The sequence below is a fragment of the Macrotis lagotis genome, chromosome 5, assembly GCF_037893015.1.
Source record: "Macrotis lagotis isolate mMagLag1 chromosome 5, bilby.v1.9.chrom.fasta, whole genome shotgun sequence".
Taxonomy (NCBI): Eukaryota; Metazoa; Chordata; class Mammalia; order Peramelemorphia; family Peramelidae; genus Macrotis; species Macrotis lagotis.
In genome coordinates, this window is record NC_133662.1 from 235,568,162 (window position 1) to 235,591,224 (window position 23,063).

Sequence of the window (23,063 nt, forward strand, 5' to 3'; positions counted from 1 at the left end):
GGGAGCGGGGCCGGGGAGCGGGTAGCGGGGCCGGGGCCGGGGCCGGGGAGCGGGGCCGGGGCCGGGGCCGGGGCCGGGCCGGCGCCCCCCGCCTCGGGCCGGCAGCCCCCTGGGCGCGCAGCGGCCACGGCGGCCGCGCATTAGAATGCAGCGAGGAGGAGCCTCGGGAGCGCACGCGGCTCGCCGCTGCCTCCGCCCCGCCCGGGCCGCCCAGGCTGAGCCGAGCAGAGCGGAGCAGAGGCGGCGGCGGGCGGCGCGGAGAGCGGCCGCTGCCCAAGTTGGCCCCGGGCTCCGCACGCCCCGGGGCGGGACGCGGACAGCAGCGGCGGCCGCGGCGCTCGGAGCCCCCGCGAGGACGGGGCGGGCGGGCGGCGGCGGCGCGGCCGGGGGCTCCGCGGTGCCCCGGCCCCGGATGCCCGGCCGGAGAGGAGGAGGAGGAGGAGGAGGAGCCGCGGCCGGGGCGCGCGGGGGCCGGCGGCCGGAGCCGGCGGAGCCGGAGGGAGCGACGCCGCGCGGCCGCCGCGGTCCGCGAGCCTGAGCCCGGGCCGGGGAAGGAAGGAAGGAAGGAAGAAGGGGCGCCCGAGCCCGCGCGCAACAGCTGGGCGGCAGCCGCGTCCCGCGGGGCAGGCCGGGGAGGGGGGGGGGGGCGCCGGCCCGGGCCCCCCGCGGCCCCGGAGCCCGGGGAGGCCTCTGGGGGCGCTCGTTCCCCAGCCCGCCGGGGGTCCCCCCGCGCCGCCGCCGGGCGAGCGGAGCGGGGCCGCGTGGGGCGCAGCCCCCGCCCGGAGCGGAGCGGGCCCGGAGGGAGGCGGAGCCCGGGCGGCGGCGGCGGCGGCGGCGGCGGCCGGCGGAGGGCGCGCGGCCCCGGGCCAGGCCGGCGGCCGGTGCCGGGTGGGCGCCCGCGGGGGCGGCGCCGGGAGGGCATGCCGCGCCACCGGGGCTCCTTCCGGGCGCACGCTTCCCTGGCGCGGGCCGCGCGCCGCCGCCGCCGCTGCTGCTGCCGCCGCCGCCGCCGGGGCGGACTCCCATGGCGGCTCCGCCTGCCCGGGGCCGCCTCCCCCTCGGGCCGCCGCGGACTGGATGAATGAGCCGGAGCGCCGGAGCAGCCGGGCTGCCCCCCGCGGCGCGGGCGGCGGCGCTCGGGCCCTCGGCGCGCTCGGCGCGCTCCGCCATGGGCCGGCGGGAGCCCGGCGGGGCGGCCCGGGCAGGCGGCCGGGGCCCGCGGCCGGGGCGGCTGCCGCTCAGCCGCGCTAAGCTGCACGGGCTGCGGCACATGTGCGCGGCGGCCGGCGGCGCGGGGGGGCGCGGGCGGCGCGGGCGCGGGGGGCGCGGGCGGCGCGGGCGGGGGCTCCTTCCAGCGGCGCGCGCTCTGGGTGCTGGCCTTCTGCACGTCGCTGGGCTTGCTGCTGTCCTGGTCCTCCAACCGCCTGCTCTACTGGCTCAGCTTCCCGTCGCACACGCGGGTGCAGCGCGAGTGGAGCCGCCAGCTGCCCTTCCCGGCCGTCACGCTGTGCAACAACAACCCGCTGCGCTTCCCGCGCCTCTCCAAGGGGGACCTGTACTACGCGGGCCACTGGCTGGGGCTGCTGCTGCCCAACCGCACGGCGCGGCCGCTGGTCAGCGAGCTGCTCCGGGGCGACGAGCCGCGCCGCCGCTGGTTCCGCAAGCTGGCGGACTTCCGCCTCTTCCTGCCGCCGCGGCACTTCGAGGGCATCAGCGCCGCCTTCATGGACCGCCTGGGCCACCGGCTGGAGGACATGCTGCTGTCCTGCAAGTACCGCGGGGAGCTCTGCGGCCCGCACAACTTCTCCTCCGTGAGTCCCCCACCCCGGCCCGGCAGCCCGCGGGACCCCGACGCCGCCCGAGCGGGGGGGGCCGCTGGGCGGGGGGCGGGGGGGGCCGAGCCCGAGGGGGGGGTCAGCAGAAGGCGGGGCTGGGGGCAGCGGGGAGGCGGCTCTGTGGGAGCAGGTAGCGTGGCTGTCTGGGGGGACGGGGGCCAGCCGAGCCTGCTGATACACCTAGAGATTGGGGCGATCCGGAGGAGGGTTGAGGGGAGACCGTTGCCTTCCAAGTAGAGAGAATTCATTGCCTTTAGGGGACAGAGGGCAAGACGATCCTGCTGATACACATAGAGATTGGGGTGATCCGAAGGAAAGGTTGAGGAAAGAGGGGAGACCGTTGCTTTCCAAGTAGGGAGTATTTGTTGACCTTTGGGGGGAGGTAGAGGGTGGGCTGCATCCTGGTGACACACAGAAGGTGGGGGTGCTCAGAAGATGGGGCTGGGGAAAGAGGGGAGACCAACTCTGGAAGTAGGTAGCATGGCTGTCTTGGGGAACGGGGGGCCAGCCGATCCTGCTGATACACATAGAGATTGGGGTGATCCGGAGGAGGGGTTGAGGGGAGACCGTTGCTTTCCAAGTAGGGAGTATTCATTGCCTTTGGGGGACGGGGGGCCAGGCGATCCTGATGATACACATAGAGATTGGGGGTGATCCGGAGGAGGGGTTGAGGGAAGAGAGGAGACCGTTGCTTTCCAAGTAGGGAGTATTCGTTGCCTTTGGGGGACGGGGAACCAGCCGATCCTGATGATACACATAGAGATTGGGGTGATCCGAAAGAAAGGTTGAGGAAAGAGGGGAGACCGTTGCTTTCCAAGTAGGGAGTATTTGTTGGCCTTTGGGGGGAGGTAGAGGGTGGGCTGCATCCTGATGACACACAGAAGGTGGGGGTGCTCAGAAGACGGGGCTGGGGAAAGAGGGGAGACCAACTCTGGAAGTAGGTAGCATTGTTGCCTTTGGGGCACAGGGGGAGAATGGACCGGCCATCCCATGGATTCAGGAACCGGGCCAGCTGCTGAGCATCCAGAGGAAGGCTCCGCAGCCTGCCCAACACCGCTGTCTCAAACACTGGAGCTCTGTTTAGCTTCTGGGCAGGGAACTTCGGCACGGTCACCCGTCGCTGAGACTGCAGGTGGCCTGGGCTTCTGCCCAGGCTGGGAGCGGGGTATCCAGCCCCAGAAGCAGGGCTGGGGGTACCACCATAGCGCTCCGGGGCTTTCCCCAAGGAAAAGTTGCTGCCAGGCAGCATCGGATATTCTCTCCTTGTGGAAAGTAGCTTGGGAAGCAGGGGCCCTAGAGAGAACCCTAACAGTTGGCAACAAGGAGATTGCTGGGTGGGCATTTGTAAGCCATCGTGCGTGCTCCTTCCCCACATGCGGTGGCTGTGGATAAAAACACCTGTCTGGCAGAAGGCAGATTTGTGGGGAGCTTGAGAACTAGGATTTCCAGAGCCCCAGAGAGAAAAAGCCTGGCTTAACTATTTGGTGTCTCCTTCATTTTTATTTCAAAATGCTGTTGAAGATGGTTGTCTGTGGTTTGAATTCCATAAAGAATATTTGTTCATAGAAATATATACAAATTGATGGGGAGGGCTTTTTAAAGTTTCATTTATTTAAGGCAATAGGATTAAGTGACTTGCCCCAAGGTCATACAGGCTGGGCAGTTATTAAGTGTCTGAGGCCAGGTCTTCCTGACTCCAGGGGGCTGGTGCTCTATCCACTGTACCACCTATGGAGGAGGGGGTAAAAATGAAACCATACCCAGTGATCAGTCTCCAAAAAATGGGAAGTTAGAGGGAAGAATGCAATGAGCTCTTGATCTCAGAGTCTTTGATCTCAGAGATTGAAGCCTGATTCTTCCCCTTATTGCCTGTGACCTTGTCAAGTTTCTGTTTGCTCATTTGTAAAATGAGGTGGTTGGACTGGAGACCTTTGAGTCTTTATGATCTTAGGACATGGATTTCCATGGATGATGAAAGAGGTCAGATAAAAGCATCTGGATTTGCCGTAATTCAAATATCCGTTCACCTGTGTGGAAGTCGATACGTTTCCTGATCTGCTGTTTCTGCTGTTCCTTCTTTATTATTTCTTGACAGTGGCCTCCGGGTTGTACCCCTTGTGTTGCTTTCAGCCTCCAGGTGGAGTGGGCCCCAATCAAAGCCTCCCATCACCTTCCTGCTCTTGGCTTGGGGTTTATTTGTTTTTGTTATTGTCTCAGTTAAGCTGATGAACTGTCAAATAGGCCTGGCCCCTGTTCTCCTCGGGCTGCTTCCTTTGGGCCATCATTCCAAACTTCTGTGAAGATGAATTTCATCTGTCTAGGCTGCTGTTTGGCTGACTGGTTATTGCTTGACTGATCAATAGCTTCCTACCATGGTAGCAATGTAGATATGCATCTGCATGGAAGCTTCAACAATTTTTAACTCCAGTTAAGAATTTGTTGAGCATTTATGGACCAGGCTCTGAATGAGGTGCTGGAGATGCGAAGGCTGAAGCAGACTAGCTGCTGCCTTCTGGGCAGTGGATGGGAAGGCCTACTAGCAGGTGAGGGGTACCACTTGAGCTGAGTTCTGAAGAAAACTAGGGATGCTAAATGGTACAAGTGACCAACATTACAAAAATGAAACCCATCAGGTCAAAAAATATAGAGCAGATCCATATGAATCCTTCTTTCCCTCCCATGAGCCCCTTGACCTTTTTAAGTTCTCTTGGACAGAAAGCTTCCTGGCGATGGGATCACCTCAATCCTCGGTTCATTCTTTTAAGCGTGTTTATTAAGTTCTTATTATGTAACCTCTACATTCTTCATGCTTCTCTCAAAATATCCATCTTCACTTTGGGATATACCTTTCTTCTCTCCTCTGAGAGGAAGCATGGCATAATGGAAAGAAAAGTCTTCAGTACTGGGTTCAAATCCTGGTTCTATCACAGTTTAGGTGGAAGGAAGTCAGTTCCTTCTAGGTCTGTTTCCTCTTCTGTAAACTGAGGGGGCTGGACTATTAAACTCTAATCTAAGAAACATTCTAGTTTTAAATTTACTATTTAAAGCCAACTATGTTGGCTGCTTGGTCCTAATGAATTAGAAGACCCCCCCCTACACACACACACACACACACACACACACACACACACACACACACACAGACACTGTAGTATATGCTCTGGGATTTCCTTAGTTCTCATCATCTACCAATAGTTGACTAATACAGTTTTGGAGATGACTCTTTTCTATCTGAGAATTCTGGAAGCCATTCCAGAAGGATCTTTAACCTGCCATTTGGTCCTGTCATTCTCCCACCGAGAATACCACCAATAGGATCAGCTTCTTCCAAGACCTCTAGTCAATCTCTGGGCGAATTTTAATGAATTATTTACAACAAGGACTGGTATCCCAAGGACTGGGATCTAGCCTCAGATTCTTTTCCTGTTTTACAACTGGCAATTTTCTGTTAATTTAATGGGGGAAAGGGAAAGAAGTGGGACAATGCTTTGAATGATTTTTCAACTTCTCTTGTTCTCCCAAAGGAACTCAGTTCATCATGGAAATGGTACACTGGCTCTCACCATAACCTTTCTTCTATCATGCCAATGGACCTTTGTCCTGAATGTGTGTTATACGACTACCTGGGCATGTTTGAGGGAAGGGGATTGGGAATGTCTGGGGGATTTCCCTTTTTCCAGAACATTCTTGAGTGTGGCTGTTTACATTATTTGGATTTGGTGTAATTTTCCAACTACTAATCCAATTAGCATCATTAATGAAAAAAATTTCACTTTCTCTATGCCCATTCTATCCCATGGCACTAGAATTTCTGGCTCTGGAAGTTTGGGCACTTCTGCTGTCTTTTCTGGTGCTACAAAGAGCAGTCTTTCCATTTATTGGCTAGGATCGAGACTTCTCATGAGAGAGCCAGTTCTAGCAGTTACTTGGACCCCATACTTAGGATGCTATATATAGTTAGAGGTATGTGTTGTATAGGGAGAGGGGGTGGCAGCTATATATATATAAGCTACAAGAGAGTCAATTGCTGAACCAGCAAGCAGTGAGACATTTTTCATATGTTTAGGGGAATTCTTTTACTTCTGATAGGACTGGGGGGATATGGACACAGAAAGGGCTAAGGAGTAGTTACCTGTTTCCTTCACACCATAGCTTATATGGAAAAATGGAACTTTGTATTTGAATTTAAAAGTCCTTAGTTCAAATCACAGCACTACCACTCCTAACTATATGATATTAATAAGTTGCTTCCCCTTTCTGAATTACAATTTTCTCATTTGCAAAATAGCAATAATACTGGCATTGCCTAGTTCATGAAATTGTTGCAAGGAAAACATTAGATATAGCTAGGTGGCTGAGAGTATGGAGCACTGAAGCTGGAATCAGGAAGACCTAAGTTCAAATTTGACCTCAGACACTCACTAACTGTATGAATCACTTAACCTTGTTTGCCTCAGTTTCCTCATCTGTCAAATGAATTGCAAGAGGGAATGGTGAGCCATTCCATTATCTTTGCCAAGAAAAACCTCAGATGGAGTCAAAAGTCATTTAATATGGTTAAATGAACAAAAACCAAGAAAACATTTTGTATAACTTTGCTGTTGGTTTTTTTTTAATTTCTGGACTTAATTTCTAATTTCACTGATGAGGAAACTTCTTCCACCAATACAGGTCAGTACTTACTAAAACTTCCAGTCTTAGAGATTTGCCTTGTGATTTGCCTAGATCCATGGATGGTAAATGTCAGAAGAAGGATTTGAACTCAGGTCTTCCTGACTTCAAGTGATCTTTCTACCTATTCTTCTACCTTGCCCTTCCTATGAGTAAATTTATACTATTAAAAAGTATGAATGATTTTAAATATTACTGAGTTTGAGTCCTGTATGTTCTCAGTAAAACATTTCCTAAAACTAAAAGAAATGATATTTGTTTTGAACCCTCTAAAACAGATTGCTGCTATCAACAAGAGAGGAAAAAGGGAGTCTCTGGGCAGCATTTCTATAGAATACTGACATATTCTGTGGAAAAACTATTCAGAAAAAGGCAAAATCCTTCTGAAGGTGGGGTCTTTTTAAGACAGGCCAGGGAACATTCCACCCACCAGCTGTATAAGGTTCACAAAATCATTTGGTCTGGCTGCTATCATGGTAACCACAGGTGGGACTCGAAATTCAACAAATCTAGGAGCTCTTTAAGGGTAAATTAATTAAATATTTGACTAATTATCACAGGCTGATTTTTGAGTTGATAATTTTGTGTTACGTGCAGATGTTGTTATAAATAGTCAAATGACCCTTGGCAGAAAAAAGATTTCCCATCCCTGATTTAGGAGAATAAGAAACATCCCTTTGCTATTGAGAATCAGTACTCTATAGAGGAAAGAGCACTGCATTTGACATCAAGATCTGGTTTCAAATATCACCCCAGATATTTTGCAGCCAGTTGATCCTGGACAAATCACTCTATGCCTCCATTTCCTTCTTTGCAAAAAGATGGATTTGATTTACTGGCCTTACTGGACCTCTGAGGTCCCTTTCAGCTTGAAATATATGGTCCTATCTGAGCAGGGGTCTTCTTGCTAGCTGGGACAAGCCTATGAAAGAAACAAAGGTTGAGTCAATAAAAAGGCAAACAGCAAGCTTAAGTTCCTAACCTTGCTATTTACTATCTGTGTGACCTTGAACAAACTGTTTAACTTCCCTGAGCCTCAGTTTTCCCCCTTGTAAAATGAGGGGTTTGAAGTAGATGATGATAATACTACTAATAATGATAATAAAATAAAATATTTCATATATATTTATAGACTATATTATATATATATATATACCCATATGTATATTTACTGTATTCATATATGTGTATGTGTCTATGATTATGAGCTTTGTCCTTCATTCTTGAAAAAGACCATGACATCAGGGAGGAAATACCATGACAAGCACATAAATAGGATATGAGCGAGGTAGCACTGTGCTAAGTCACCAACCGTACTTTCTCTCCCAGAGTCATTTTGATCCAGGGGTCAGATATGAATCAGGATGCCTAGAGATGCCCCTGGTTGCAAGGCAGAGTTAAGTGACTTGCCCAAGGTCACACAGCTGGTAATTGTCAAGTGTCTGAGACTGGATTCAAACTCCGGTCCTCCCGACTCCAAGGCCAGTGCACTATCCACTGCTCCACCTAACTGCCCATATCTGCATATAGATATAGATACGATAGAGGCTCATATTTATATAGTGCCTCCTATGGGCCTGGCATCCTGATTCTGAGTGCGGTACAGTAATTATTTCATTTCATCCTCACAATAATCCTGGTGGGTAGGTGCTATTATTATCCTCATTTCATAGATGAAGAAACAGAGGCAAATAGAGGTTAAGTGACCTGTCTAGGGTTACATAGTTAGTAAGCCCCTTCTAGCTTTCAGGCTTTTTTCTTATTATCCTGAAAGGATTGCTCTAATAATTATAATAATAATAATAATAGCTGTCATTTATCTAATACTTTAATGTTTGCAAAGTACTTTATGATCCTCATTTCATTCCTGGAGGGGAGATACCCCATTACTATTTATCCCCTTTTCACAGAAGGGGAAACTGAGATACAGAACAGTTCACATGGCATGGCTGGGAAGAGCCAGAGGTGAAGTAAGAGTCCAGTTCTCTCCCCATTAAACCAAATGGTCTCTACAGTCCCATTCACATACTCTTTGCCCCAAGTGATATTTAGATAGGAGAAAGGACAGAGTTCTGAAATCTCAAAAATGACTGAATTGGAGTAGCAGTCATAGCTGAAATGTGCACATTATTGAAAGTGTTAAAGCACAGAAGATGATTGATAGATGTTTCTACAAGAAACATGTGGACCTTTACCCAGTGATTTCACTTTGGGGAAACACAGTAAGAAATCCAATATAGACTGAGAGCCTCAAGCAGCAGAATTGACCAAAATACAGTTGATTCTTGGGGGGGAGGAGGTATTGTCAGAGCCAATCAAAGCTCTGTCAATCAGACGGCTACACAATTGATCCAATTCAGCCTCTAGATGCCTACTTTCTGACAAAAGAACTCCTCCTTCTTCTAGGCATTTTGGTTAGTTAAAGATGCTAGGAATGGATTAGCTACTGGACCACCTAATAATATCATAAGATTTCAAGGTAGAGAACGACCTTTGGAGATCATTGAATCCAGAGGTGTCACACATATACTGCCTACTGGTCCAAAACTCCCAAGTGCAACCAGACCATTTAAAAATATAATTAAAAATTGTTTAACAAAATAAACAATTTAACATATATAATGTTCATTTCTGATTTCCTGAGTTGATATGCAATTCATAGGAATTCATTTTTATTTGAGTCTGACACCACTGATCTACTCCTAATCTCTTATTTTACTGATGAAGAAACAGAGGCTGTGTGACTTGACCAAGGTTATAAGTCTTTCGCCCAAGGGTTCCAGGACAGTTAGGTTGCACAGTGGTTAGAGTGCTAGACTTGGACCTGACCTCAAATTCTACTTTTCTCAGAGGCTAGTTATATGGTTCTGGCAAGTCATTTAACCTCTCTCTGCCTTAGTTTCCTTATCTTTAAAATAGGGATGATAATGGTTGATTGTCTAGTTCTTTTCCTCTGTTATTGAAGAAAACCAAGAAGATATCACGATGTAAGAGACAAGATGACACCAGCATTGCAGAGGTGCTGTGAGGTTCCCAAGAGATTATATAGATATATTGTAAAGCACTCTTTAAATGCCTAATAACCATCAGTAAACTGGACCTAAACAGAGTTCTCTCCCCAGAGGGAGAGTTCTGGGAGCTGAAATGCCATGAGGGTACTGGGAAGAAATCCATTTACATGCTGTAAATGGAAGATATTATACAATGGTGGTCAAAGCCTGCCCTTGAAATAATTCATAAGGGGAGTTGGGATTGGCTGAATCTATGAGATCATAGAGCTTAAAACTAACAGGAATTCAATCTAACACTCTTATTTTACTTAAGAGGAAATTGGGACTCAGAGGGATAGATTGACTTGTCCAGGCTCCAAAAATATTAAATTGAAAAATGGAAAATTTAAACTGGGTTCCTCTGTGTCCAAATGAAAATAGTCCACATTTACACAGCATTTTAGGGTCTGAATTTTTTTTTTTATTTAAACTCATTTTTTTTTCATTGCAACAACTTTGTAAAGAAGGAGCAACTACTATCTCCCCTGCTTATAAGATGAGGAAACTGAAGCTTAGAGATGTTCAGAGATTGCCTATGGGTCATCCAGTATCTTAGGTGGTATTTGAACTCAAGTCACTTTGCCTATAAGTCAGCATTCTCTCTTTTGCTTTTTAACCCTTCGATGGATAATATCCTATATTGGAAATAGTAGTGGCTGATGGGAACAATAGACATGGTGCTTTGGGCAAGTTATCTAACCTCTCTGATCCTCAGTTTCCTCATTGATAAAATGGAAAATCATGTGATTTGAACCACCTCCCTTGCAGGATTCCTGTGTGGAAAGTTGTTGGTCAACCTTAAAGCTATTTGATTGTGTAAATTATCCCTTAGTAGGGCCAGGCCACCTTTCTGGAATCTTTCTCAGAATTCTGCTCTGACGGGCCCAGACTTGAAGTTAAGCTCTCCTAGAGGTCAGGAAGAGATTTTGAAATGGGGTGCTAGAGGGTGCTTTTTATCACCTCTGAGGAGTAGAATCTATCTAGCTCATTAGTCATCTTGCATGGTGGGTTCTGTGACGTGCCTCCAGGCTGTGTCTGGGCAAGAATGTTCAAATTGGCTGCAAATGAAAGATGCACTCTCTGCATTGCATGTAGCCCATTCTCATTACCCTGTGAGCTGTAGGGGGGGAATCTGAACAGCTGGTTTCCTTATGTCTCCTTTAATTGGGTTTGAATGCCTGTGGTCACAAGGTCGTCAGAGTAAGATGAGGGGAGATTCACTTAAAAACTCCTTTGGGATCCCAGAATACTAAAGTATCAGTGCTTTAGGAGGGATGGCTTTGGGGTATTTCATTTATCTGAGCAACTACTAGCTCAGGGATTCTTAGAATTTTGATGTACCATAGACCCTTTTGATAGTCTGGTTTTTAAATGCATAAGATAAAATATGCAGGATTACAAGGGAAGCCATTTGTGATGAAATACAGTCATTGAAATTTCTTTTAAATAAGTTCATGGATCCAGGTTAAGAATCTCTGTGCTAGAATGTTCCTTTTCTTCTTGCCTTCCAAGGGAGTAGCTGATAAACTTCTCAATTTGTTTTATTGATAATTGCATCCTTTAGAAAGCAAAAGAACTAATAAAGAGAATTCTACTCTAGTCCTGATGCTCAGCCACATGGATTAACTAAATATAGAGGGAAAGTCACTCTACCACCTTGAAATTTGAGGCAGAGGAGAGGAAAGTTGGACTTGCTCTATTTAAATTTCAGGGGGGAGAAGGGTAGGAATGGTATCATAGACTAAAACTCTAGAGGGAAAGTCAATCCAAGAGATGTGGAAAATTCTAAAGGATAAATTCTGAAGGTCTTAAAAATAATTCTAATGAGGAAGATGGGAACCTGTCTAAAGACACTGGTGTGGATGCATAGGGAACTCTTCAAAGTTAGATTTTTTAAAAAAAGACATGACAGAAGGCAGCATGACACAATGGAGCTGGCCTCAAAACTAGAAAAATTCATTTCAAGTTCCACTTTTGGAACAAATTGATTGAGGGATGCCTGGGTCCTTGGGCTTTAACTTCTTAATACTCTAAGTCACTTTAGTAAATTGCTAAGAAGGTGCTGGTTTGCAGTGATAAGGCATTTCTTCCCCTGGAGTCCCTAATATCAACAAAGTCACAGATCCAGTCTCTTTATATATAGGCAAGTAGCAAAAGATATATCCAAAAATATGACATGGTTCTACGAAAAGGATCCGGAATATTGAAAATCAAAATGAACTGAAGCTAAGGATAATAAAAAGGTCTGGTTCTTTTTTTTTTTTTTTTAACAAAATTCTTGTTGAGAGAAAGATCAGAGAAGAGATAGGATCATTGCTTGGGGTGGACAGAACCATGATAACTGAAAAAAGAGATATAACGTGGCCACCATGAACTCTTTCCTTCCCTGCCACCATTTCCTCCCAAAAGACTGACCTTTGAGCCATGAAGCAGACTAATAACTAATTGTTGTTCATCTTTTCTTTATGAAAAGGACTAATGACATGGAGTGATTTTTTAAAATGAGACAATTGTTACCCACTATATATATATATATATATATATATATATATATATATATATATATATATATATGTATGTATGTATGTATATATATATACATATATGTATAATTATTTAGTGAAAGAACATCTACCTGCTCTTGTTGATATTACCTGGCTAAATGTTAGCTGGCCCTGTTGAAATATAGTCTAAAATGCTGAAAGAACTAGAGAACTAGAGGATGTGATTGTTGGGCTACACAGGGTCACTGGTGTTGGGAAGACAGGAAAGAGAATAGGACAAGGACAGAGGATCAGATAAGGGACAGTGTTGTCTTGATTTGCAAAAAACAAAGGGAAGAGGATAGAGTTTTGGAATTATAAGATGGTAAACTTGACTTTGATTTCTGGCAAAATTCTAGAATGTTTTATCAAAAAACTGGGTAGGTAACTCCCTAGAAAAGAAAATGGTTGGTCACAAGAAAATCACCAGGATGACTTCAACAACAAAATAAATAAATAAAAAGACTAACTTCATTTCCTTTTTCAATTGATTGGTAGATCAGGGGAATGCAAGAAGTAACATTTGTCCATAAAGTATTTGATAAAGTCTCCTATCCTCTTTTTATGGAAAAGATAGAGATAGAAGGAAAATATGATTATTTAATTAGGTAGATAAAAGATTGCTTGAATGATTTTGGCCTTTTGCATTCATCCTTTGATGTCAGATTATCTGGAGGTTTTTCTATCATTGTTTCTGTGCTTTATCAATGACTTGGAGAAGTTCAAGATGGCACACCTATCAGATTTTCAGGTGACACAAAGCTAGGGAAAATAGCTAGCATATTACATAATGGGTCTTATTAGCCTGGAGCCTTGGGCTAAATCTAATCAGACAAAACTGAATAAAATTACATGTAAAGTCTTATATTGTGCTCACAAAATCCTAGAATCAAAGAATCTAAAGATGGAGTGAAGCCTGAAGGTCATCTCTTCTGACTTCCTCATTTTACAGATGGAAAAAATAAGTCTAGAGAAGGTGAATGATTGAACCAAGGTCCCACAGCAGATAGTTCAGAATACTTTCCACTGTCCCCTCATTCCCCTTGAACTGGGGGGGGGAGGAAAATCATGAGTGGGTCTAAAAAAAATGATCTTAATGTGTTGCGAATTCAATTTTAGTCAACTCTTTTGATATGTCAAAAAAGAAAATTGCTGCTGTCTTAGGCTTCTATATGAAAAATATCCCATCCGGGCTTAGAGAGGTGAGGGATGTACTGTTGTGCACCATCCTCAAACTCCAAATGGAGAGTTGCTTCCAGTTCCACGTACCACATTTTAGGAAAGACAGTGATAATCTAGAGAAAGACAGCTAGAATGGTGAAGGACCCATGAATGACATGAGAATTAGTGGAAGGAACTGAAGATGCTTAAACCTGGAGAAGAAAAGACTTAGTTGGGGGGTGAGGGAAATTATATTCAAGTATCTGAAGGACTGATATGTAAAAGAAAGAGTGGACTTCTGTTTGTCCTATTTGACACCAGAGAAGTAATGGATAGAAATTGAAGTCAGATACATTTGGTTGTTTTGCAGTAAAATGCATCCTAGAGGTTTTCTAGCAAGGATTAGAACCCCATTTGTAAATTTGCTCCAGAAAGGATTCTTGTTTCAATATGCATTGGAAGAGCTGACCTCTGAGGTCCTTTCCAGCTCTGAAGTTGTGTGATTTTGTGACTGTAGGAAATGTCTCCTGAACCTAAGAGCAAGATTTCCCCCATAAGTGATTTGTAGAGAACTCTCCTTTGAATGGTCAATGAAAAAGTCCAAAGTGGGATCAGGTAGTCCCGTTGTTGAACCAGACATGTTATTTCATTGGCAAAGAGAATTTCTGGTAAGGAGAGTTTCTAATGGAAAGTCTGCAACTTCTCTGCAACTATTGATCATTGAAACTTATTCCCAGTATTCAGACTTTAAGGGACTCTTCTAGGGCCACACAACTGGAGGTTAGATTTGAATTCAGATATCCCTGAGCTCAAAACTCATTTTCTAACCATTACACATATTCTCTTTTTTGGTAGATAGCTTTGTTTAGTGGAAAGAACACTAAATTTGGAATCAGAGAACCTACTGGAACACTGCCTTTTGCTTACTGTAGGATCTCTTTACACCCCACCTCCTAAATTACACATCACACACACACACACACACACACACACACACACACGTGCTTTTAAACACAAATCTACACACACTGTGTTTTACCAAGGGACTAAAGCATCTTAATATCTTCAGGGCATAGGAGGAGGATGTAAAAGGGAATGGGTAATCTGCAGGATCTGGGTATGCTTATATTCTAGGTCTCTGACTGTGATCAAGGCATGCTTTTGTTTCCTGATTAGCTATGGGAAACCCTTGTTTCTGGTGCTGTGTATTGTAAAGATAACAAGATGTTGAACCTGAAAACCTGAGTTTGAATCCCAGCTCTACTATTTACTATTCTGTGGGTATAGACAACTCAGTTTTCCCCTCAGGGTCTCAGTTTCCTCTCCTGTAAAATGAGGGACTTAGAATAGATGATATCTAAGGTGTCATCTAACTCATAGATTTTAGAGATAAGTTTTTTTTGCAAGGCAAATGGGGTTAAGTGGCTTGCCCAAGGCCACACAGCTAGGTCATGATTAAGTGTCTGAGACCGGATTTGAACCCAGGCACTCCTGACTCCAGGGCCGGTGCTTTGTCCACTACGCCACCTAGCTGCCCCTAACTCATAGATTTTATAGAGGGCTTTTGCTTCCATTGCTTGATCCTCCTACACATATTAAGACTATATATTTATTGTTGTTTATTCTCTTTTCTTCCTGATACCTAGTTTCCAGTCCTGACAAGCCTGAAAAAATGAATACTCCCTCTGCTTACCTCCAGTGCATGCCTTTTCATTCTCATTTTTTAGATTCCTTAATTTCTGTATATATTTAGTAGAAATTGAGAGGATTTCCTTGGTATTGGAGGCTCCCTCTACCATTGCAGCTCAATACTATCTCTGTGGGGCAGCTAGGTGGCGTAGTGGATAAAGCACCGGCCCTGGAGTCAAGAGTGCCTGGATTCAAATCCGGTCTCAGACACTTAATCATGACTTAGCTTCGTGGCCTTGGGCAAGCCACTTAACCCCATTTGCCTTGCAAAAACCTAAAAATAACAAAAATCTAAAAAAAATATATTATCTCTGCCCCTTATTTTCTTAAAAAGTTGACTAGAGACTTGAGAAGTTTAGTGACTTGCCCAAGGTCACACAGCCAATATTTGTCAGTGAAAATTTGAACCTGAATCTTCCAGAATGACTCTCAACTCATTATGCCATATTTTTATATATTATATCAACTGAATTAGGAACTTCTTGTCTCTCATGATACATTGTAAGGCTGGTATAGTTCTTTTATCTGTATCCATAATGCCTGACAACAGATTAAGTACTGAATAAGTGTTTATTGATGGATTGAAAGAGCTGGAAAACTCTTCTATGGTCTGATCTATGAGAATAGAAATTTTCACCCTCTCCAACAAAGGCTCCAAGAAATAAAAGTATGTTTTTCTAGGGTTGGGTTAATGATGCTTCCAGTTCCTACAGCACCTTTAATCTAGGAATTCTTTATAAATTTTTATGGTGGTTCTCTGAGGGTTAAGTGGTCTCTTTCTCATTTTATACCTGTAGGGATTGAAGTTTAGAAGGAAGAGAAGTTATAAAAAGATCATACTCCAAATCAGTGCACAGATTGCATTACATGAGGGAAAGTGAGTGTGTGTGTGTGTGTGTGTGTGTGTGTGTGTGTGTGTGTATGTTGTCCCTAATCTTTAGTCCTAGCTGACTTAGAGTGAGTAGATTCCTTTTGTCTCATCAGGTTCGGGCAAAGTTTCCTCCATACATCCATCAATACCTCCCAGTAAGTTTTTCCAGAGATAAGGTTAAACTCAGAGATGAGGTTAAGCTCAATTTCCATCATGCTCTTCTCCTTGTAATGAGCAAGAGGCCATGCAAATTGTCCAAACCTGTGATTTCATTAGCATAGAGAATTCCTGATGAGGAAACTCCCTTTTACTAAGGCAGATCAACACCTGTGCTGCAATTTATACCCTTACAGAGTTGTCTGGGACAAGGAAAGGTTAAGTCAATTGCCTTTTTTGTTAGAAGATCCCAACTGGAATCTAAGTTTTCTCAACTTCAAGGTCAAGTTAGTTATCTATTACTCCAGGCTGCCTAGAACAAAGCTTCAATTTGCCTCTAAAAGATACTAAAAAACGCTGAAGGGGAGAAGTATAAATTAGCAACCTCTGCCAGCAGTCACTACCCCCTTTTCATGTGGTTTAGTCAGACACTCAAGGAGCATTTATTTTTTAAACAACTGCAGTGGACCAGGCATCATTAAGTGCTGGAGATACATGAATTTTAGTTAAGTCCACAGAAGACACTTTTATCAGCATCAGCATCATCATTCTTCTTAGATTTTGAGGTTTTTTTGCAAGGCAGTAGCATTAAGTGGCTTGCCCAAGGCCACACACCTAGGTAATTATTAAGTATCTGAGGTCAAATTTGAACTCAGGTTCTCCTGACTCCAGGGCCAGTGCTCTATCCACTTCACCACCTAGCTGTTCCTCTTCTTTTTTTTTTTTTAACATACATTTATCCCAAGCCATTGTGGAGTGGGAGTGAAAATTCTAATGGTGCAAAAGATTTGTGTCTGTATTATTGGTATTAGTGTCATCAACAGAGATAGCATTCATTTTTTTATAACTCATTTCTAATGTTTAGTCAACTACATACCACTTTCCTCACAGCAACCCTGTGAGATCTGAAACTGAAATAGGAAACTGAAGCTGAGAGAGATGAGGGGACTTGTCCATGGTCACACAGCCAGTATGTGTGTAGAAAAGCAGGATTTTCTCCAGCCTCATCAGGCCCTGGACAGCAGCAACATCTGTTTCCTCCTGTTGAGAGTTCAGTTTTTGTTGGGGTTTTTTTTTTTTTTGGTTCCTCCAAATATTAAAGCAATCATCCGCTTAGCAATTTGGATTGCATGGCAGATTAGAAAATTGTTGCTACTTTAGTCACTAAAAGCACTAGATTTCATTTTCTTGTTGAGCCCTTACCAATGAAAATTATTTTTTAAAAAACACCAAACTTTTAAATGGATTCTGTAGGCTGTAGGCTGAAAGTCATAAATCTAAGTGTGATGTTTAGTAAGTCAGATGAGGTTGGATGCCTGTTTTTCCAGTACAGTCTCACAGAGCAAATTAGGGAAAGAATATGATTTATCGAAGCACCTCAAAGACTTGAGAGTGAGGCGCGGTTTTATTCATTTTATTACCATTTATTTTACGCTTTCTCTGTATACTCCCTTGCACAAAGATTTGAAAGCCTATTTGGAGAGATTCTCTTGATCTGTTAAATTGCAGAGCATACTTTCAAATAGTTTGGTTTGGAGCCAGACTACAAACCAACTCATTTTTTTTCCATTTAACTCAACAAACATTTATTAAGAACTGACTGCATGCAAGATCCAGAGAATCTAAAGAGGAAAAAAAAAGTGAAATTGTCCCTTTCCCCAAGGAGTTTATATTTCCCTTCAGGAGACAGTTTGAAGAGAAAGGGAGGAGAAGACGTGCACCTGCTTACTAAACAAAGCAATTGTGGGTTTTGGGAAAGGTCTGTGTACTATGTTATGTGACTGACTTGTGCTTTGAAGGAATCTAAAGAATCTAAGGGATACTGAGGCAGAAGGGTAAGACATTCCAGTGCAGGTAGGTGGTGTCACTGAGATACACAGGACCGACCCTGAAGTAAGAAGGATTCATCTTCATGAGTTCGAATTTGATCTCAGACATTATTAGCTGTGTAATCCTGGGCAAGCCACCTGTTTGCCTCAGTTTCCTCATCTGTCAAATGAACTGGAGAAGGAAATGGTAAATCACTCCAGTGTCTTTGCCAAGAAACCCAACAAGATATCACAAGGAGTCCAACAAGACTGAAAAATGACTTAACAACAAAATGCATTCCTAAGACTTGGGTGTGGGAAATAGATTGTGTATGTGGATGATATCAGCTGGTCAGTTTGAATAGGAAGAGTAAATAATATGGGGCACTGTTCATTAAGACTGAAAAGGTAGCAGGGATCCAGATTATGGGAGACTTGAAAGGCCAGAATAATATTTGTATTTCTTTCTGAAAACAGTGAGAAGACACTGACTACTTTAGCAGGGGAGAGACATAGTCAGATTTGTGTTTTAAGCATCAATTTGACAGCCGTGTGGAAGCTGACTAGGAGGAGAGAGACTAGAAGCAGGGAGACCAATTAGGAGGCAATTGCAAGAGTCCAGGTGAGAAGTGATTTAGTTCCAACTAGAATAGAGGCTATTTAAGTGGAGAGAAGGGGATTGGATGCAAGAAAGAATGTGGAGATTAAAAGTCTTAAGACTTGGCAGCGGATGGAATATAGAGCAGGGTTGGTTTGTCTGTTTGTTTTAACCATTTTTTTTTGTTAGAGACCCCCTTTGGCAGGTCTATGAACCCTCTCTCAGAATAAGATTTTTAAATGCACAAAATAAAATACATGAAATTAGAAAGAAATTCAATTATAGAGAAAAACATTTCACAAAATATTAAAAAAAATTTGTAGACTTTAGGTGAGTGGGAGAGTAAGGAGAAGAAAGTCAAGGATGTCACCTGGATGACTGGAAGAATAATGGTCCCCCAAGAGAAATGAAGGAGGAGCAGATAAGGGGGAGGGAGAGAACTGAGATGTATAACAAAGAACTGGGCATAATCTAGTCTGAACTTTTCTGGCACTGGATTTCTATCAGATCTGGTTTCAACACAGCTGCTTACGTGCTATGCTTCCAGGCAGGGTTGATTTAAGATTCAAATTTCTCTGAACAGCTGGGGTTATTTAGCATCACTCTAATTACATTATATTTTTGACAGTACATGAAATGAGAACCTTTTTGTTGAATATTCTACAAGCAGCAAATACTTTAACCAACAAGGAAAACACAACCTCAGTTTTTATATCAGAAGGCTTTTTGTTTCTAAAATTCTTGCCTAGATGAGGTGGCTTCCATTATTTATTGTGAAAGATCTTGGGCTTGTTAGACTTGACATGGCTGCTTAGGTCCCAGTTAGAACACATTGGTAATGAGATCAAGGTCATGATCAGTGTAACTCCTATTAATGTACAATTTATGACTATTTCCATTTTCATTCCTTCATTCATTTGTCACAGTGGCTCTGGTAGGCAGATAGGACAAGTATTATAATTTCAATTTTACAAAAGAGAAAATTGAGACTTAGAGACATTCTAAGACTTTCCCAAAATTATATGGCTAGTACATAATGCATCCAGGCTTTTTATGATGAGTACATTAGTTGTGAAAACCTTGGTTTGGAATATGATCCAATTGAGGTGAATTGATAGTCATTCCAAGGGAATGAATATCAGACTGGAGCTTAGGAGAGAGGTTGAGGATGAAAATAGACATTTGCAAGTCATCCATCCTCATGATAATGATAAGCTCAGAGAGTGAGAGAGAAAAGAGAAAATGAGAAAAGAAGGGAAGAAGGAAAAAAGTCAAGAATGTGAATGATGCCTACTTTTACATCTAAGAGGATTGATGAAGCCAAAGAAAGGATTGTCAGACAGGTATGAAGTAAAATGCAAGTATAGAAGAAAGAAATGGCACTCCCATTTTAGAATACTGAAAATTTGCCTTTGTCTCCACCCAAGAGTAGATAGATCCAAGTCCCCTTCTGTGACTTTTCCTATACCCATCTCTGTTTTTCAGTTCTTAGTTCTCCATTACTGAAGTTTACCTATTTATGACAATTTGTAGAATTTTCAGCAGCATGACAAAGTGACTTAAACTGTTTATAGGGACAGATAGTTTAAGGCAGGGAGTGAGAAAGAGGAAGGTTGATTCCTTTCCAAGGTAGGGGGCAGTTTGTTTCCTAAAATTCTTTCACTTTTATACAAACTCTTCTCTTCATATTCCCCCCCCAAATTTTCCTTTAAAACATCTAGTTTGTTGTTTTGATGACTCATTTTTAATAATATTGTATTTCTTTCCAATTACTTGTAGAGATAGCTTTAACCATTTTTGTAAAACTTTCTCCTTCTCTCTCACCTTTCCCCTCCCCAAGACAACAAGCAATCTGAAAAAAGTTATACATGCACAATCATGTTAAACATAAAGTTTTGATGATTCTTTGTATCATAGTAGGAACTTTATTGGTGAGTGGTATGAGTAATTCCTTTGTGATTCTGATTCCCTTATGTCCATGAGCAGGGTGATTAGGATGACCATTAAAAAAATGTCTCCATCATGATAGTTTAAGGCTATGTATAGGGCTTATTAGAATTGAAAAGGACCTTAAAGAGCATTTGATCCAACTGTTTCATTCTATAAATAAAACAAGTAGATGCTTAAGTGAATTGTTGATGGTCACATAGGTGACCAAACTAGCCTCTAACCTGTGGGTGACCAGAAATCAAACAGAAGTTCATTTTCTAAGAGAGAAATGGCTTGAAAGCAAGAAGGCAAATTAGCAAATGCCCTGAAGTGGGGGAACTTGCTTTAGGGAAGGCAGATCTTAATCCTTATTCTTACCAGTGATTACTTGGTGAACCTTATCAAGGAAGGGCAGCAGCAATAATGTGACAAGTTGGATATATAGCAGGGCTTCATGACCAGAACTTGTCCAAGCTTATTCAGTGCTTGTTCAAGCTCAGAGGACACCTGGTGCTAGTCAAAGCAGTATAATAATTATGTGAAATTTGGTTTCTTGCAAGACAGTGGGGTTAAGTGACTTGCCCAAGGTCACACAGCTAGGTCATTATTAAGTGTCTGAGGCCAGATTTGAACTCAGGTACTCCTGACTCCAGGACTGGTACTCTATCCACTGCACCACCTAGCTGCCCTGTACTGTATTATATTTTAATGAACAGATGGACACATCAACTGCAGGCTCCAGGGACCATCCTCACCCTTGCCAGTTTGCCCTTCTTTGAGGTTCATGTTTCCCTGAGAGGGGTAAGAGTAGATAGTTATCAGAGGGATGAGAAGCCTGATGCATATCTACCAAAGATGGCCATGTGAGATGATGAGAGCACATGGTAGAAGGACCTTCAAATAAGAAGGCAGAAGTTCTAACCCCTTTCAGTCATTTGTTAGATGTGTTGCTTGGGCAGACCTGATCTGACCCTTCTGCCCTATGAAAATATTGCAAACAGCATCTAAGAGTCAGAAGGGACTTTGGAGCCCTCAGGGCTTGCTTGAATAAGAATCCCAGATAAGTGGTCCTTTAGCTTTCCCTTAAAACCTAGTAAGATGGGTCATTCTTCTCCCCCCCTCAAAAGCAATGGTGTTAAGTGACTTCCCCAAGATCACATAGCTAGGTAATTATTAAGTGTCTGAGGCTGAATTTGAACTCAGGTCTCCTTGATTCCAGGGCCGGTGCTCTATCCATTGTTCCACCTAGTTGCCCCTTCATTCTTCTTTCAATAGCTCTAATTATAAGGAAAGATCCCCCCCCCCATATCAAACTGAAATCTTGTTCATCTATAACTCATTGGACCTGGCTCTGCATTCTTAGACTGGGTAGAACAAGTCACATCCCTCATTCCCGTGTTACTACCTTAAGCTGTTTGAGGACAATTGTCACATTACATTCTCTAAGCAATTTCTCCTTTTAATTGATTCTCACACTGTATAGTCTCAGATATCTTTCCAACCTGTTTGTTTTATTATTTGGCACTTAAAAATAGTATCCCCAGAGGATAGTTTAAAATGCAAAATGGATAATTTTGATTACACTGAATTGAAAAGTTTTTGCACAAAAACCAATATAATCAGGAATAGCAGGAATGCAGAAAGCTAGTAAACAATTTTTATAATCAGTGTTTCTGAGAAAGGGCTCATTTCTAAAATATATTGAGAACTGAGACAAACTGATAAAATACAGTCATTCCCCAATTGATAAATGGTCGAAGGATATGAACAGGAAATTTTTTTTAAGATGAAGAAATTAAAGCTATCTGTAGTCATAGGAAAAATGCTTAAAGTCATATTAATTAGAGAAATGAAAATTAAAACAACTCTGAGGTACCACCTCACACTTATGAGATTGGCTAATATAACAGAAAAGAAATATGATAAATATTTGAGTGATGTGGAAACCTGGGATAGATGCATTATTAGTGGAGTTATATACTGATCAACCATTCTGTCGAGTAATTTCTAACTGTGCTCAAAGGGCAGTGGTCCAGCAATATCTCTACTTGGTCTGTATCCTAAAGAGAACACAAAAAGGGAAAAAGACCCACACCTATAGAAATATTCATAGCAACTCCTTTGTGGTAGTAAAGAATGGGGAAACTGAGGGGATGCCCATCAATAGGTGAATGACTGAACAAGTGGTATATGAATGTGATGGAATATTATTGCTCTACAAGAAATGATCATAGGGGCAGCTAGGTGGCGCAGTGGATAAAGCACCGGCCCTGGAGTCAGGAGTACCTGGGTTCAAATCCACTCTCAGACACTTAATAATGACCTAGCTGTGTGGCCTTGGGCAAGCCACTTAACACCACTTGCCTTGCAAAAAGGAAAAAAAAAAAGGAATGATCATAAAAACATGGAAGGACTTACATGATGCTAAGTGAAGTGAGTAGAATTAGAACATTGTACATTTTAACAACAACATTGCTTGATGATCAACTATGATACAGCAATCAAAGATAATTCTAAAAGACCTACGATAGAAAATACCAGCCAGGGTGCAGCTCAGTGCAGTCAGGAGGACCTGAATTCAAATCTGGCTTCAGATGCTTATTAATGGCCTACCTGTGTGATCCTGGGCAAAACATTTAACCCTATTACCTTAAATAAATAAAATTTTTAAAAAAGAAAAAGAAAATACTATCCATATCTAGAGAAATAACTATGGAATCTGAATGCAGACCAACGCATATGCTGTTTTCAC

The 23,063-nt window shown here is 43.5% G+C and overlaps 1 protein-coding gene across 1 annotated transcript in view; it reads left to right on the forward strand.

The window, feature by feature from the left end:
- Positions 1 to 1,081: 1,081 nt before the first annotated feature.
- LOC141490141 (acid-sensing ion channel 2-like) overlaps positions 1,082 to 23,063 on the forward strand; it is a 349,550-nt gene continuing 327,568 nt past the window's right edge. Inside the window, exons 1-2 of the mRNA XM_074190397.1 lie at positions 1,082 to 1,284; positions 1,331 to 1,811. Coding sequence (XP_074046498.1) covers positions 1,082 to 1,284; positions 1,331 to 1,811 — 684 coding nt within the window. The remainder of the gene's footprint in view (positions 1,285 to 1,330; positions 1,812 to 23,063) is intronic.